The sequence below is a fragment of the Pelmatolapia mariae genome, linkage group LG12 (assembly GCF_036321145.2).
Source record: "Pelmatolapia mariae isolate MD_Pm_ZW linkage group LG12, Pm_UMD_F_2, whole genome shotgun sequence".
Taxonomy (NCBI): Eukaryota; Metazoa; Chordata; class Actinopteri; order Cichliformes; family Cichlidae; genus Pelmatolapia; species Pelmatolapia mariae.
This window is the reverse complement of record NC_086237.1, coordinates 2050506-2067805: the sequence shown is the minus strand read 5'-3', so window position 1 is coordinate 2067805 and position 17300 is coordinate 2050506. Positions and strand designations below refer to the sequence as shown.

At 44.6% G+C, this 17300-nt stretch overlaps 1 protein-coding gene across 9 annotated transcripts in view; it reads left to right on the top strand.

The window, feature by feature from the left end:
• Positions 1 to 17300, top strand: part of wdfy3 (WD repeat and FYVE domain containing 3) — a 130356-nt gene that overhangs the window by 70883 nt on the left and 42173 nt on the right. For 4 of the 9 annotated variants that reach the window (XM_063490048.1, XM_063490049.1, XM_063490050.1 and 1 more), the window contains 19 exons: positions 165 to 383; positions 839 to 1023; positions 6019 to 6250; positions 6465 to 6625; positions 8030 to 8141; positions 8227 to 8417; positions 9522 to 9674; positions 9986 to 10059; positions 10211 to 10372; positions 10461 to 10555; positions 10689 to 10809; positions 11961 to 12178; positions 12388 to 12483; positions 13051 to 13247; positions 14066 to 14200; positions 14512 to 14691; positions 15121 to 15354; positions 15452 to 15551; positions 16765 to 16925. In XM_063490048.1, coding sequence (XP_063346118.1) covers positions 165 to 383; positions 839 to 1023; positions 6019 to 6250; positions 6465 to 6625; positions 8030 to 8141; positions 8227 to 8417; positions 9522 to 9674; positions 9986 to 10059; positions 10211 to 10372; positions 10461 to 10555; positions 10689 to 10809; positions 11961 to 12178; positions 12388 to 12483; positions 13051 to 13247; positions 14066 to 14200; positions 14512 to 14691; positions 15121 to 15354; positions 15452 to 15551; positions 16765 to 16925 — 3026 coding nt within the window. The remainder of the gene's footprint in view (positions 1 to 164; positions 384 to 838; positions 1024 to 6018; positions 6251 to 6464; positions 6626 to 8029; positions 8142 to 8226; positions 8418 to 9521; positions 9675 to 9985; positions 10060 to 10210; positions 10373 to 10460; positions 10556 to 10688; positions 10810 to 11960; positions 12179 to 12387; positions 12484 to 13050; positions 13248 to 14065; positions 14201 to 14511; positions 14692 to 15120; positions 15355 to 15451; positions 15552 to 16764; positions 16926 to 17300) is intronic. The other 5 variants (XM_063490046.1, XM_063490045.1, XM_063490047.1 and 2 more) reach the window with 5 other exon arrangements.

Below are 17300 nucleotides of genomic sequence, written 5' to 3'. Positions count from 1 at the left end.
TGGAGAGAGGCCTGTCTGTTTGCCCCACAATGTGGACCCATCTATTATGGATGGATGGATTTAATATAGAAAGCATTGAGATAAAAAGAATTGTGAATTTTTTAAATATGTATATAAAAAAGATAAACCTCTCTTTTCTCACTCCCCCCCTTTTTCTTATCCAGGTGAGCACCTGTTTCCCCCCCCATCAGGCCTGAGTTACTCCACTTGGTTCTGTGTGGAGAGGTTCAGCACATCCCCTCAGGCCCACCCCGTGCGGCTGCTGACCATCGTCCGTCGGGCCAACTCCTCGGAGCAGCATTACGTGTGTCTGGCTGTGGTGCTGTCAGCCAAAGACCGCTCGCTCACCGTCTCCACCAAGGAGGAGCTGCTGCAGACATACTGTAAGTGGCAGCACTGGACTTAACCACAAGAATTAATAATCCTCCGCTGCACAACCGTCCTCTAGACCTCTATACTTTGTCCATGCTTTAAGATTCTTTTTGGTGAACCATCAGGAGAAAATTATTATCTCAAATCTATGAAATCTCAAGCTCGTATGCCAAAACCCATTACTTTATTGTTTTTGGGATGATGCACTTTCATACAGTATATATTCCCAGAAAAGAAATGAAAACTTTCTGTTAGACATTTGAGTTTAAAATGCTAGTACAGTTTTGTTTAGAGATTATATTTGATAAATATGACCTTTCCAGTGTTACAGAGAGCAAGTGGGAGAAATGTACACTTTCTGTTACGACCAAACAGGCTTTAACCCGGAGCTAATATACTCACTTCTGCTGGAGCTCTCTGACTCATTGATGTTGCCCCCTGCTTCTCTCTGCCTTCCCCCATCAAGCAGCGGATGATTCTAGCGAAGAATCCTCCTTCTACGAGATCCTTCCCTGCTGCGCTCGATTCCGCTGTGGCGAGCTGATCGCTGAGGGCCAGTGGCACCACCTGGTGCTGGTCATGAGCAAAGGCATGCTGAAGAATAGCATGGCCACGCTGTACATCGACGGCCAGCTCATCAGCACTGTCAAGGTAAAATTTGTACGCGGCATGTCAGCAATAACCAACATCCACATTGCAGATCTCACATTGTTGTTCCTGTCAAGTTTCAGCTGTTAGGAAAACTGTACTAAACTGTCCACTTGTAGTCCAGTTTCTGTTGACCAACCGCGGGTGAACAGGCTTTGTTGCATGCAGGTTGTTTGTTGGAAGTTTTGTTTTTGTTTTTTTGCATGAACAGAACAAGACACTTGCTATCAAACAGGAAAACTTATTCCCTGTTTCAAACACATCTTTACTATTATGAGCAGAAGGACGAAGTGCAGCACCACAGGACAAACTCCAGCTGTAAACCTGTACCCTGGTAAAGGTGCAGTAACAGGAGGATTAACCTAGCTTGCCAGTATATCTTTAATAGGATACATCAGTTAAGTCTTGTAATAAATGTAGATGGATTTATGGGTATAAAATTAGACTATACATACATAAAAACTATCTCCATCATCTCATATTCACTGTTACCTGTTTTTAAAGACAGCTGCTGTATAAAGAAACAGTGAGCTAGTGTCCAATTTAAACCTCTGAGTGTGCTGATAATTTATTATGCATCAGTAGGTAAGTACGCCGCAACAATGGCTTTGTGTTTGGAAGTCGTCCATAATTAGCTCGTCATATTTGGATCTCAGATCATGGTTGGCGTTGAGAAGCAGCAGTGCCGTACATTTCTAACTCCGACCTTTAAACAGCAGCTTTTGAGTGCTGCAGTCAGCAGACTGTGATGTGGTTTGTGGTTCAGTGACTTTAGATTCCCCTGAGATTAGACAGCAGAATAGGGAATAGGCTGAGACCGCAAGTCACAGCTTCTCCTTAACGGCACTGATAACAGCGGCTTCATTTCCTGCTGAGGGCCATGTACAGGAAAAAACAGGCTGGTCGTGTGTCTCATATGGGTCTAAGTGTTCTTGTGGTTGTATTTACCTTGTAAAAGAGTGACAGTAAAGCAAAAATCTTTAGGTGTGCAGGCACCTCCCAGGTGGTCTAAATGGCAAAAGTAGCCAGTAACAACAGCAGGAGTGGCTTGATCTGTGAATAATGAATAGACGATACATTTTATTTCTGACATGAAGTCTGCTCAGAAAACTGCTGAAATGCTGTTTTGTGCTGAGCAGTATTTCTCCTTTCATATCCCTTTTTATCCCTTCCCATAGTCAGTGTGTCTGCGTCACTCACTGTTGTGTAACATCAGGCGTTTTGATTGGTCATAAATGAATCTTGTGATTTTAAGAATGAACTATTAAGGCCCTAGTTGTTTAAAAAAAATGCCATCACAACTTGCAGAGGCTCCACATGTTTGTTTATTTGTTTGTTTATTTAAATAAAAAAATAATAACAGAATTATTTCAGAAAAAAAACAAAAGTTATCTGTGTCAGTATTATTAGCCCCCTGACTTTTTTATTGAGCCTTAGCACAAACCACAGCTGTACAATGATGTGCTTTAAGTTTTTAAAATCCAAAATGTCTAAAATCAAGTTAAAACTGAGTTTATCTTTCAATTTACACGAAGTATAAAAACTTCAGCCGGGGTTTAAACTGTCACTTGAGAAAGCATCATGCTAAAAACAAAGAAATCAGTTCAGACTTGAGAAATATAATTGTTGATGCTCACAAAGCATTGTGAGCATCCGGGAGATGCTGCTTATGTTTGGAGAAAGAAGGAGGAGGTGAACAACCCAGAGAACACCGTCCTCACGGTGAAACATGGTGGTGAGAGTATTACCCTGCGGGGATGCTTCAGTGCGTCTGGAACTGGGACTCACCTGGACTCAGCAGTGACTGCACTTTGAAATACTTTTAGATTTCTTTGAGACCTTGAAACAAAGGCATGGCTCCTAATCTCATTGTGGATCTTCCTACAGTACAGTGACAGAGACAGATTCTCTCTTTTTTTTTTCTTTTTTTTTTTTGCGCCTGTCCCATTTGGCTCTTTTGCCATCAGAATTATTGTCTAAAGGCAAAGAAAGATGCCCAACGGATTTACTTTACCAAATGGACCATCCCAGCCTTGCCGTAATGGTCTATTTGATTCACCTTTTATTGTTTATTTTATTTTATTTTCACTTGCTAAATACGGGACAGACTTGACTGGGGGAAAGAAAGGGGAGAAAGAATGAGGGAAAGAAAAACAGTGGGGAAGAGGGACGGGGATAAAGGGCAAAAACCAACAAAATAAGCAGACAAAAAATACATATATCAATCACCTGGATCACCTGTTGAGAAAGAAAAAAGAGAAAACAAGCAGAAGAAAAAAAAAGAGCAACATAATAAACAACATCACGATGATCTATGTGAATATAACAGTAAATACTAAATATTAAACATTATTGTGCAGCACGTAGGATCGACAGCGCACAGTGTGCTTTGAGGTAGGAGCCAAAAAGGGTGTAGTTTGTGTGTGTGAGCACCCGTGTGTACACCTGTGAGCATGAACGCGCTTGTATTTAAAAGGTTCCTTCATGTAATGATCTGCTAGAGCACAGGTGTCGAACTCCAGGCCTCGAGGGCCGGTGTCCTGCAGGTTTTAGATGTAACCTTGATACAACACAATTACCTCCTCAACATGCCTTGAAGTTCTCCAGAGGCCTGGTAATGAACTAGTCATTTGATTCAGGTGTGCTGACCCAGGGAGAGATCTAAAACCTGCAGGACACCGGCCCTCGAGGCCTGGAGTTCGACACCCCTGTGCTAGAGGGTGTGGGGGGCCACAGCCCCGTCCTCCAGGACATGAAGCAGGTATGGAGGAGATCAAAACTCCAGACATCCAGAGGCCCCCAGAACACAAGAGACAAAGGAAGACCAACAGAGGGGCAGCCACGCCACTGTCCCAGAAAGAGCTGAGGAGAGTCCCAGATGAGGGGTCCATCAGTAGCCGTGGAGCAGAAGCCAGGGGGGGTTGCAGTGACGTGCCCGTGAGCTCCGCCGGCAGCCAGCTGTGCCAGAATGACCGAGCCCCAGGCCGAGAGGCCGAAGGCACCCCATCCCCAAAGTGGCCTGAGCGAGCCCCAGGCTCCAGGCCCCGACAAGCAGCCACCAAGGAGTGAGCCGGTGGGTACCCGGACGCCCATCCCCAGACACAAAGAACCACCAACGCACCGAAGTCTGAGGGCGTCCGCCACCGGCAGGGGAAGTGGTGGGGGGAGATAGGCCTCCATACCTTGGAGGGCCTGAGATGTCCCTAGAGAGGTGGCGTCTGATACCCAACCTGACATATAGACACAGACATACAGGCACAGATACAAACATCCATTCCCACCCTCATGCGCTCATGTGCAATTACTCAACACTCACCCAACGTGGAGACAGACATAAAGAGACACTGTACATACAATCACACTCCCCAAGCGTACTCTAAGCCACAGGTCTAGGTACCCTTGCCCCCGGAGGGGGAAACTGCACCCAGACCCAGGTAGTGTTACCCTTTTCCCTGGGGTGGAGAGAAGCAGACTGCCCCAGAGACAGATTCTCCATCTCTGCTCTGGTGCCATAAGTTAAAATTCTGAGTAGGTCTGATAGGTCGGAGTGAGTCTGAAAACCAAGTAAGTTAAGATGCACCGTTTTTCCATCCATCCTGCTGTTTATCAATGGCCAGGTCACAGGGCGGCAGCCTATCGGAGAAGCCCAGACCTTCCACAGTTTAGCAAGCCCCAGGCTGTCCTGTGTATGCCCCAGGTCCTCCTCCAGGTTGGACATGCCCAGTAATCAATACCTCGCCCAGGAGGTGCCTGGGAGTCTTTCTAACCAGATGCCTGAACTGCCCCAACTGGCTTCTTTTGATGTTGATGAGTATCAAGTCTACTCTGGGTCCCTCACAAATCACTGAACTTCCCACCCTGTCTTTAAGGCTGAGTCCAGCCGCCCTTCAGAGACTTCTGATTTCTGCCACTTGTATCCGCTATCTAATTCTTTCAGTCGTTACCCAGAGCTCATGACCACAGATGATAGTAGGGACGTAAATCGACAGCTTCACTTTTACGCTCAACTGTCTCTTCACCACAGCAAACCGGTGCAGCATCCGCATCACTGCAGACGCTGCAGCAATCAATCTGCCAGTCTCCCGTTCAACTGTCCCCTCTCCTCGTGAACGAGACCCCGAGATACCTCCTCCTCTGCTTAGTTTAGAACTGTTAGCAGTAAGCTAAATAATCTTAACATTTCCAATCTGCTTGTTTTCACTGTGCCTGTGACGTGTTTTGAACATGAGCGCACATCTGAGCTGTTAAAATCCAGGAGCTGATAGGTCAACTCGATTATTTATCAGCTCCATCCATCCATTTAATTCATCACTGACGTAAACAAGTAACGCATGCATATTTAATTAGCCTGCTTCCCCAAAGAAAAGGACACAAAAGGAGCCTGATATCAGAGCAAACTATCAACTCATCAGTCTCTGACTCACACTGACAAAAGACAAACACAGAGGAGTAAATCATGTCTGCCTGTGCACTGACCCAGCAGTGAATATTAAATGATAAAAACAATTAAAATCAATATTTGAAAGCAGTACCAAATGATTAGAATTGCTAGTCAAAGTTTCAGGAGTCCTGGACCCTATGATTAATCGCTGAAATGAAACTTACGCCCATCATCAGAGCTTTTGATCTATGATGTTTTTAAGTTCTGTTCCCTGAAATATTGACTTGATGATTATTTAATCCTCTCAAAGGGGACAGCATACGGGACCGGTTCCCAGTTAAGTGGGTTCAAACTTCAACTGTGCATATAATTGAAATGAGTTTGTGTATCTCACATGCTCTGAAGGCTCTGTTGTGATCTGAGCCAATAAACAGGTCAAATGTAAGTCATTTCTCTTTGTAGTCTCTGAGGTTTGTGGTGGGCTACCGTCTGCATTTCATAACACAAAAAACTGTCTGAGAACATGAATGTGTCAGCTCAGTCCTATTTCTGCATATCTTGGTTCCTTATAGAAATCCTTCTTTTGAGTCATTGCAATCACCTTTCCTCTTCTCCAGCTTCACTACATCCACAGTGCTCCAGGCGGCTCCAGCTCCACCAACCCTCCTGTCGTCAGTACTGTTTATGGGTACATAGGGACGCCCCCTGCCCAGCGCCAGCTCTCCAGCCTGGTGTGGCGTCTTGGGCCTACCCACTTCCTGGAGGAGTTCCTACCTGCCGCCAGCGTCGCTGCCATTTATGAGCTTGGACCCAACTACGTGGGCAGCTTTCAGGCCGTCTACCTCCCCTGTGAGTGGACCACCTGACCTCGACTTACAGTCTGCAGACCTGCTTTTAACCAGGCTCTAAATCCTTGCTCTACCTTAATGCTTTTCTTTAGTTTTATTCTGTCATTTAACCATCTTGGATCACTTCTTTTTTTCCAGCGTTTATCCATACATGGCTCCTCTTTTTTTTTAATTTTTACTCACTTTTTACCTTCTCCATTTTTCTCTTTCTGCAGGTAAGGACTCCAAGGCGGAGGTAGCGCCGGCCTCTCCGGTGGTGCTGGTGCCAGAGGAGAAGGTGTCTTTCAGTCTCTATGCGCTCTCTGTGTTGACTCTCACTGTGGCCAAAATCAGGAAAAGCTACAACAAACTGGACAGCAAAGCCATCGCCAAACAGGTCAGACGCACGACTTCGCAAAGAATTAAACGGCACTGCTTTAATGTTGTTGTCACAGCAGGTTTGTCTGCTAAATGGAAATCTTACTGTCAGATATTCTGTCAAAGGTTCATTAAAGAATCTATTATTTCCGTTACAGTAACCTTTAAACCGTAACTCTAAATTCAGTTTTCTATTGAAGTGCAGCATACTGGCTGAGATTACATCATCCTGGCTGACGTAACCAACTGAAAAAAGAAACCTGTCTTCTCCCTCTGCTACAGTGCCATGTGGTGACGTGTTTACCCTTAGCACAAGTGTAACGTTTGCAGAGAGGAAAGACTTAGAAGTTAATAAATAAATAAATACAAGCAGAAAAACTCCAAATTGAGGTCCAAAGTGTAAACACACGCATATAAGCTGTTTTCACACATGGATTTCAGACTATTTCAGGATTGTTAGATTGGGGCATTTTCCACAGACGTCCTTTTCGCAGCAGGGAATCACCTGCTTTGCATGACTTCGTGTTACATGAAATACTCCATTACATTGGACACATGCACCCTGACTAGGAAATTTCTAGGAAAGTATAGGGCTGCTGTGCATATCTGAAAATGGCTATGGATGTGCATTCACACACTTAATGGTTTGCAAAGGTCAATTTCATTTTTCAACAGAAAAACTCAAGTCCATTGCATTTAAATGATGCATTTAAAGGAAGTAGCACACACAGTCCCACCACGAGTGTGTGTTGGAGCTCCAGATGAGCTCTGTGTTATCTCTTTCTCCCCACTTGTCAAGTCATTTCCCAGCCTGCCCGTCTCTGCTGCTCCCTCTCCCGCAGCGACTCACAGGAAGTGAAGTGCAGAGAATTACAGAGGCAGCAATTCTACAGCAGAGGCCTGTCACAGAGTAGGAAGACACTCACTCACTGTGCAGAGGGGAACGAAAATAAGTTGTTGTCCTCTCATGCAGCATTATCACCTCCCTCTTAGCAAAACTAAGCATAAGCGTTTGGGTCTTTCACACCCTCTCACTTCGCTAAACATGGGTGTCATGTTGAGATAGAGAAATAAAACTCCATAAATACACAATTATTCTAAATGCCAATGTTGCATAATGCTGTTTTTACCTTCCCGAATTAACTGAAAGAATCCAATATTTCATTTCAGCTCACTAAACCAAAGCTTTTGATCAGATCTTGGTGTAAGACTGCAGCGTCTAACAGTAAAATATTCTTACTCATAGACAAACATCCACAGCAACAAACGTTTGACTAACAAATGAGGAAATGGTGCAAAGTTGTGTGAAAGCGGCTCTGAAGAAGTATCGAGTTTAAAAGTAACCGTCGAGTTGCCGTCTGGAGACATACTTGAGGTGTGTGTGTGTTTTAAATTTCTGTAATTTCTTTTCCATCTTCTTCAGCTCGCCGTGTCCTCTCATGAAAATGCCACTCCAGTAAAACTGATTCACAATGCCGCCGGTCACCTTAATGGTCCCGCACGCACCATCGGAGCTGCTGTGATTGGATACTTAGGTAAATCAAATCTGCGTGACTCAGAATACCAAACGCTGTTCTCTAGTGGACGAAAACTCACTTGTTCTCTTTCTCCCTCCTTCAGGTGTTCGTGCATTCGTGCCCAAACCTGTGGCCACCAACCTGCAGTATGTGGGAGGGGCAGCGGCCATTTTGGGTCTGGTTGCCATGGCGTCAGATGTGGAGGGACTGTATGCGGCTGTCAAGGCTTTAGTGTGTGTTGTAAAAAGCAACCCACTGGCTAGTAAGGAGATGGAGCGCATCAAAGGTTACCAGGTTAGTTATTAAAACAAAGTCTTAGTTATTTTTTTCTTAGTGTGTTGTAGTTACATTTCTAGGATAATTACTGAGTTTTTCTAAAAATTGCCATCCAAACATTCGTAAATTGGGACGAAAGGCGTTCGCTTCTCTCACATTTAAACACTGTAGTGTTTAAATGAATAGTGCGATTTGCAAACCTGTAAACAGTATTTTTTAACAGTCAACCACGTGTGTGCATTTATTCATGCTCCAGCTGTTCACACATTTCTGTTCTCCGTTGTACTTTAATGGTGTTGCTTCTACTTTTCTAAATTTCTAAATTTGTTTACAAAATGCTCGTTTGTTCGAGTGATGGGAGAAGGGAGCGGGAGATCGACAGACAATTGGTGCGGCGGCTGCAGTGATGCGGACGCTGTACCGGTCCGTTGTGGTGAAGAGAGAGCTGAGTGTAACAGCGAAGCTCTCAATTTAACAGTTGATCTATGTCCCGACTCCCTACCCTCACCTATGGTCACGTGCTGTTGGTAGTGACTGAAAGGACAAGATCGCGGAAATGAGCTTCCTCTGAAGGGTGACTGGCCTCTCCCTTAGAGATAGGGTGAGGAGCTCAGCCATCCGGGAGGGGCTCAGAGTAGAGCCGCTGCTCTTCCACATCAAAAGGAGCCAGCTGAGGTGGTTCAGGCATCTGACAAGGATGCCTGCTGGGTGAGGTGTTTTAGGCATGTCCCACTGGCAGGAGCCCCAGGGCAGACCCAGGACACGCTGGAGAGATTATATCATCGGCTGGCCTGGGAACGCCTTGGTGCTCCCCCGGATAAGCTGGAGGAGGTGGCTGGGGAGAGGGAGGTCTGGGCTTCTCTGCTTAGGCTGCTGCCCCCACAACCTGGCCCCAGATAAGCGGAAGATGGATGGATGCTCATTTGTCTCCAGTTACATATTTTTTGAATGTGTTTCTGTGTCAGACTAAGCACAGACTACTGTTAGTGACAGTGTGATTAATGTGAATATTACCCAGCAGTGAGTTCACAGACTGAAAGCCAAGTTTAAATCTGTACACAAAGCTTGTGTCCCGTTACTTCAACATTTGTAAATGCATATTTGTTTTGTCTTCCTCTTTAGTTGCTGGCTATGCTTCTAAAGAAGAAGCGCTCGCTGCTAAACAGTCACATCCTCCACCTCACCTTCTCTCTGGTGGGAACAGTTGACAGCGGCCACGAAACCTCCATCATCCCCAACTCCACGGCCTTCCAGGACCTACTGTGTGACTTTGAGGTGAGTGTTTACAGGGCCCATTGACCCATAATGCTTGTGAGCCAACTGAAATGAGGACATTAGTGTGCAGCTGTCAAAGAAAGCTTGCCTATTTAGCATTGATAAAAGTCTTGTTCCACTTAAACCCGTCTCCGGCTAATAAAATGGAGAGTTTGCAGGTATAGTTTTTGCATTTGTTAAAACAGGAAAAGGAAAAAAAGTGTTTTTTTGATGTTGAAGTGTTAAGGAACTGAGCTACTCTGTGCCAGAAGTTTGTGCTGCCAGAAATGGCTTGTGCGGCAGGGTCTCAGTCTGCTCCGTCTGCTCCTTAGGTTTGGCTGCACGCTCCCTACGAGCTCCATCTGTCTCTGTTCGAGCACTTCATTGAACTGCTGACAGAATCCAGGCAAGTGTCAGAAGGAAGTTTCCCTGAACAAGAAACAGATCACATGAAGAATAACATGACTTTTATTTTTTTGTAATTGCTGATTGGCACCATTATTTTCATTTTAATGTGAAAGCGTCTCACTGTGTGTTTTGCTGACTGTGTCAAATAGTGAGGCAGCTAAAAATGCTAAACTCCTGAGAGAGTTTCAGCTCATCCCAAGACTGCTGCTCACCCTGAGAGACACCACACTGTCCCAGCCCACCGTCGCCGCCATCAGCAACGTGCTCAGTCTGCTGCTGCAAGGCTTCCCCAACCCATACGACCTGCTGCGGTAAGAACACGCTCGTGTAGCTGCTACGTGAACGTCGGTGATGATGATCCATGCCAGTGCAGCATAAGACCGTTTGCTGTCTCCACAGGTTTGGCCAGTTCATCTCCTCCACTCTTCCCACATTTGCCGTGTGTGAGAAGTTTGTTGTCATGGAAATCAATAATGAGGAGAAGATAGACGGAGGTACGAGTGATATTAGCGTTGATCTGACTTCTGGCACCTCTCTATCCTAAATAACGTATGGCCAAAAGTATATGGTCAGTGCTAGACTGTTTTTCTATCCTTAATAAATATGAAACATTTTGTGCATCTGCAGGAAATGATGACGACTTTAGTGGCCTCCTATCAGCAAACCTCATTCTGCTGAGAAATCGACTGCTGGACAGCCTTCTTAAACTGCTTTTCACCACGAAAGAGAAGTGCACAGTTAATGCCCAGTAAGACACCGCTCTTCTCCAGACGTTGTTTAAATTAAAAAATTAGCAGTTAGAGCCATGCCACATTGAACTAGAGAAGTAAAGTTATGCTTGTAGCTTAATGACCATCCACAGGCTGCAGGGGTACAAACACAGACACAGATATCTGCTAATAATAATTCCTAACTAACATACTCTGATTTCACTCTGGAGCACAGAGCTCTGGGATGGTCTGTTGGTAGAATTAACTTCTCTTTAAGCCACATTATTGTAATAAATAGGCAGCAATACAAACATGGTCGCAAACTCCAGTTTAGTGATTGTGGTTAGCGTAGTTAACGCCTAACAGGCAGATACAGCCGCCTGTGTCAGCATTTACCCATCTATCAAAGCTGCCATAATTCTAACGTTATAACTTTAAACCTTAATAGTCTTAAAAAGATAAGTTTTATTTAAAAATAATAATAAATGAAATCACCCCATGCAGTTGTTGTGAAGATCGAAATTAGCTACAGAGATTAAATCTGTTTGTGCAGTAGGCTGTTAGCATGCTTACTTATTTGTGTAAAGTTGGGTACATAAATGGTAAAAAAAAAGTTCTGCCCCTCATTCATCACATCTTGCCTCAAAGCGCAGAGACTGCAACAATGAAAACACTTTTTATATGGTCTGAGCTTGGAGGCACCCCAAGTGGGCAGTTGAGGAACTGCAGTTTGCAAACTAAGCCAACTAGCACTTTTAATTTTTCTAGCCTTGGATGTTGTTATTTGCTCCTTCTCTGTCATATCTGCTCATCCTGAAAGCTTCAAGTTAAAATGCAAACTCTCACGCTGTCCTTTTATTTTGAAAACTATGAATAATCAATCATAAAAGCGCCACACAACATTATTCTTCTTCTTTGATCTTTTAAAGACTTTTATCATTAAAAAGCTATTTAGCTCTACATACAACATTTCCAGTTATTACTGGAATATGGCTCAACTTGACTCAAATAATGGCAATATGCCCAGCGGCTGACAGAGATGGAGATTATAATGACACTGGTTGATATAATTTAGCAACATAATGAGCAAGCAGAAGCAGAAATATCGACAAAGTATTTAAAATGTTGTGAAAAGAAAAGAACTGATATTAAAGTAACAGTAAACCTGCAAAACTTTTTCTCCCTGCAGGGCGTGTGAGGAGCTGGTGCGAACGCTGGGCTTTGATTGGCTCCTGATGTTCATGGAAGAACATCTCCACTCCACCACAGTGACGGCAGCTCTGTGGATCCTGGTGGTGCTGCTCTCCAATCAGTCGATCCTCAACCGCTTCAAAGAGGGCCTGTGCGGAGGAGGCTGGCTGGACCACACCGACTCCGTCCTGACCAATAAGATCGGCACAGTGCTGGGTGAGTGCAGCAGCGTGGGTTCGCTGTCGTCGCAGCACAAAATAGGAGCTGAGAGGCTGGATTTGGTTAACGTTAGGCACTCGCCTTTGAGGGATGTGTACGTGTATTAGCTCCAGACGTTCAAACCTGTAAGCACCCGCTCTCAGAACAGTCACAAGTAAGAAATCGTGATTTCCAAGGTAAATACTGTATGTTGTAACATGGCTCAGCAGACGCCTCTCCTCACTCTGGCAACGCTTTCCGTCGGAGTTGGCCTTCGTTCAGTAAACAGAGAGCTGCACAGTTTGTGCGCCGAACAGCCAAGGGTTGGTTCTCTCATTTTCACCCTCCCGCTCTCCCCTGCTGCTGCATCATACCATAGTTCCTTTTGAACTCAGTGGTTTTCAACCTTCTCATTGCTCAGGCGTTCAAACCATTCTGATTCTTCAAAACTGGATTTACCAGCCTGGAATAATTTCAAATGTTGATGTTTGCTTTAATATTTCCATAATACTTCTGTCTTTTATTTGTATTTATTACACCATAACACTCCTGCAAACATCCAGGTTGAGAACCATTGCTTTAGCTCTGGAAACTCTCCCCATTAGAGACGTGCTCTAACAGAATGAGCGCTATCAGGTAGAAGTCCTTAGTTTTATTCAGATTTGGAGTTTTTCTTTTAGTGTAACAAATCTGTTTGGCTTTGATTGATTGTGTTAGTTTAGTCCTGGATTTTTACTGCAGCCATCTCCTTCATAGCTTTGCTTCATTAAACCCAAAAGTGGGCACTACACCTGCATGTAGAGCTGCCTGTAGGTGCAGTAGTCATAGGGTGCCACCCTTTTACCTTTGTGCTTTATTTTTAAAATTCACTCTCTCAACTTTCTTTTTAGGATTCAACGTGGGTCGCAGTGCCGGCGGGCGCTCCACATTGCGGGAGATCAACCGGGACGCTTGCCATTTCCCAGGATTCCCTGTTCTGCAGACACTGCTGCCCAAACACACCAACGTACCCGAACTCTACTTCCTGCTCATGGCTCTCTTCCTGCAGCAGCCTGTCATCGAGCTCCCAGACAGCCTGCAGGTACATGTTAGTATACCCAACCTTCTTTAATAATAATAACTAAACACGTTTGTTAGCCTCAGGGCTTAAAGTGGACCTATGCTGCTCATTTCCAGCTCCAGATTTTTATTCTTGGACTTTATAGAGTCCCTGCACCTTCAGGCCAGAGTACAGTGTCAGTGAATTTAGGATTCTTGGAGTCGCTGCTCAGGACTTCATTGAATTCATTGAAGAAGCACTTCAAAGTCTGAGGCCGTGTTTCTCAGACAGAAAAAGGTGGTGGAGGGTTAGATTGAGATTATGTCTCTGGGCTGCCTTTGGAAGGCCTCGTTGTCCCCCCAGGAGAGCTTGAGGTGGGCAGGGAGAGGGAAGTCTGAGCATCTCTGCTTAGATGGTTGCCCCTTTAACCCGAACTCGGATAACCATCACAGGCTGGATGGACTGACCCTTTAAGGAACTTTGCACGATTCACAGTTCAGAATTATCCTTATTTATCTCATACTTGGCCATGGAGTACTCCCTCAGGTCATCCACTCCGCAGTTATGCATTTTATATCTTACCAGTGGGACCCAGCCAACAGTGAGAGGACCAGTGCTTTGAATCAGCCGGCCCTCTGTTGCCCCACCGATCTCCTGTTCAAACAGAAGGTTTACAGAGCTAAGACAGCAGAAGCAACACAGGGATTACCACGCTGAATGAGGAAGAGCATAATGGGTTCACTTTTAAACCTGAATTTGACCTGTCAAACCAGCTAATGAATAAATAAAAAAGTGGACTAGTTAAATTAGATTTACATGTATCTGTGTGACCCAAGTTACCCCAGCGTCTGTGTTTGTTCTCTCAGTTTGATCTGGACTCTATCTGGACCTTCATCTTTGGCGTGCCGGCATCCAGTGGGACGGTGGTGGCCTCTATCCATAGTGTTTGTACTGAGGCTGCTTTCCTGCTGCTGGCCATGCTGCGCAGCATGCTTAACCTGGTGAGAACCTCTAAAAACCTTCAGACACGTTGGTTTCTTGATTTATTTATTTTTTCTGTGTCACAATGGTTATTTCCAGCTTCCTCTACAGTAGTAGATGCTCTAAATAAGTGTTTTACCAATGTAGCGTGCTCATCCCCTGCATGAGAAGCTTCACTAGACCGCCCGTGGGCTTAGTGTCAATAACTGCTCTGAAAAGACTTTTTATTTATTTTTTGCATCAGTCTGAGATTTGAACTGTTAAACTGCTGAGATTTTAATGGAAATTCTTCTCCAGGTTTCATTGCGTTGCATCTTTTGTCTCTTTCCAGCCTTGGCAGTCAGAGGAGGAAGGTTCCTGGCTCAGGGAGTACCCAGTAACACTCATGCAGTTCTTTAGATACCTTTACCACAACGTGTCCGACCTTGCACCAATGTGGCACAGCCCAGAGTTCCTCTGTGCCCTGGCAGCAGCTGTCTTTCCCTTCAACATCAGACCGTACTCTGAGATGGTAAGTCTGTCCTTTATTTTTTCACTTAAGCAACTCGAAATAGAAATTAAATTCTGCACAAGGGAGGAACTTGCAGTGAAAATCTAATCTTGACCTAAAATTGCTCCAATATCTAACTAGTAGCGTTTCATCTTCCTCTCCACAAAAATGTAGTGCTTAATTTGCTGTGATCACATGTTCTGATACCCTGTAAATATCCCTTCAGACTCTGTAAAACTGTAACTTATTGCCCTTCTGAGCCATGGGCACTCTTATCTTGCTCTCCAGTTTGTTTCCTCACAATAAAAGGTGTTTGGGACAGCTGCAGTGTGCTAGCCTTTGAATTAAGATGTATGGCTAAGATTTCCACAAGTCAGAGCAGCAAGAACTTGGAGGAAACAATGATCTGTTCATGAAAGATGATCTTGATGAAGGTCACATTCTTTGTAGGTCACTGATTTGGACGATGAAGCGAGTTCTCCCACCGAAGAGTTCAAGGCCTTCACTGGGGACTCTGGCATGAACCGCAGCCAGTCTGAATACTGCAACGTGGGCTCCAAGACGTCCCTGACCAACCACCCGGCCAAAAAATATGTCTTTGACTTCATGAGGGTTCTGATCATGGACAACCTCTGCATGACCCCAGCCAGCAAGCAGACACCCATCATTGATATGCTGCTGGAGGTAAGAACACAGACATGAACCCACATTCTAGATCCATGGATAGGAAACACTCTGACATGGCTGTTGCTTACTTTTCCCTTTATGTTGGTTTTTTCAGGCTTCCCCGGAGCGCTCCACCAGAACTCAGCAGAAGGAGTTTCAGTCCAACATCCTGGACAGCGTCATGGAGCATCTACTGGCTGCTGATGTCCTTCTAGGTCAGCAGACTAAAGTTTTGGTTCCTTCTCTCACCTCCAAACTAGAGGCAGGGGTGTAATGTATCATCACTATCACTGATGGCACTTTCTCACCTATTTCCCTGGAGTCTACAGTTAGTTCGGACGCCCTGCTCATTAGGTCCATTCTTATTGCTTAAATCCTGTTCTTGTACATAAGCATGCTGCAGGACAGCTTAACTCTTTCTTTGGCTTTGAAAAAAACTGTGATAGAGGCATCATGAGTCAGCAAATCACAATGTGAAGGCCGGAGATCTGCAAGCACCTTCAGCAGTTTCTGTTGTGTTTAGAGTATCGTCCCACATTTATCTGAGGAAGAAAAGAAAATCTGTGCGCTTCAAAAAATGTGAGACAGCAAAAATCATCTCACCTACCTTTCTTTGTTTCCTTAGAACACAAAAAAAATCAATAAAGCCCATATTCCTGTCAGCACACTGTTCTGCTAAATCTCAAAGGTAATATCTGTTTACAGAGGCGTGAGATGCTTAGTTTTGTTCAATCATGTAATGCATTTTTAAAAAGCTGCTGTTTTCACACTCGGACAGTTTCTACTGTAATGAGGGGGAAACGCTTGCAGCGTGAGGCCGTCTGTTTCAGAGACCTCCTTACTCCTGGAAATACAGACCAGCGCGACGCCCGCTCATGTCCTGTGTATTCATCAGGCATGCACTTCCTCTATTCTCGTATGGGACCAATCAGAAGTCACACAGACTTTGAACTGCGTAGCTGGCAGGTGTAACCAGGTTTTCACTTGCACCTCCATCAGGCAGTGTCAGTGAGCTCATAGTTAATAAAAACTAAGGGTGAAAAAATGTTAACTGAAATAATCAAAACCAGAGAACCTTCTTAAACTCTTTTATTTTTCTTATTTTGGTCGTATTCGCCATCATCCCCGGTATAAGGAAGGTTCAGTGTATCTGTTTATTGAGACTGGGATGTGTATGCTACTGTGTCATATGTACTGTGTCTTTGTGCTGATTTGAACTTCTTAAGTCTTGCAGTCAAACATCAGAATCTAAAACAAACACTGATTTTTTTTTTTAATGTAAGCAATAAAAGACTATAATTAAACTGGTCAGAAATAAAAAATCTCCAGCTAAATAATATGAAAAATACAGAAATTATAGCTGTAGTATAATCTGTAAACCCTCTAACAGATGTGTGACTGACTCTCTGGCTTCTGCTCTCTCTCCAGGCGAAGATGCCTCGTTGCCCCTCAGCAGCGGGGGCAGTTATCAGATTTTGGTCAACAACGTCTTCTACTTCACCCAGCGGGTGGTGGACAAGCTGTGGCAGGGCATGTTCAACAAGGACTCCAAGCTCGTGGTGGACTTCATCGTGCAGCTCATTGGACAGGTACAAGCAAAATGACCTCAGGCTATTTTTTGTCAGCTGATGGTCCAAAATAGACAGATTCACCCAAATAAATCCAGTGTATTCAGATGTTATACAAACGAAAAGTCTCTGTCTGTCTAAGGCAGCGTACGCCCTCCCTTTATGTACTCACATTGTGTAGCTGGAGGCACTAGTATTTTGTCTGGTTTGTACACACATTTAATAGTCATTAGATTCACAAACACAGCATAATGTAAAGCTTGTATTGTTGGGAGCAGCCTGCATTGTCAGACTGACGTTTTCCTGAAGAGGCCGGAGGCAGAGAGACGGCGTCTGTGACGCCTGAACTGGAATAAGAAAGAAAACAGTCCTTCTTAGTCGTCTTGCAGTTAATGC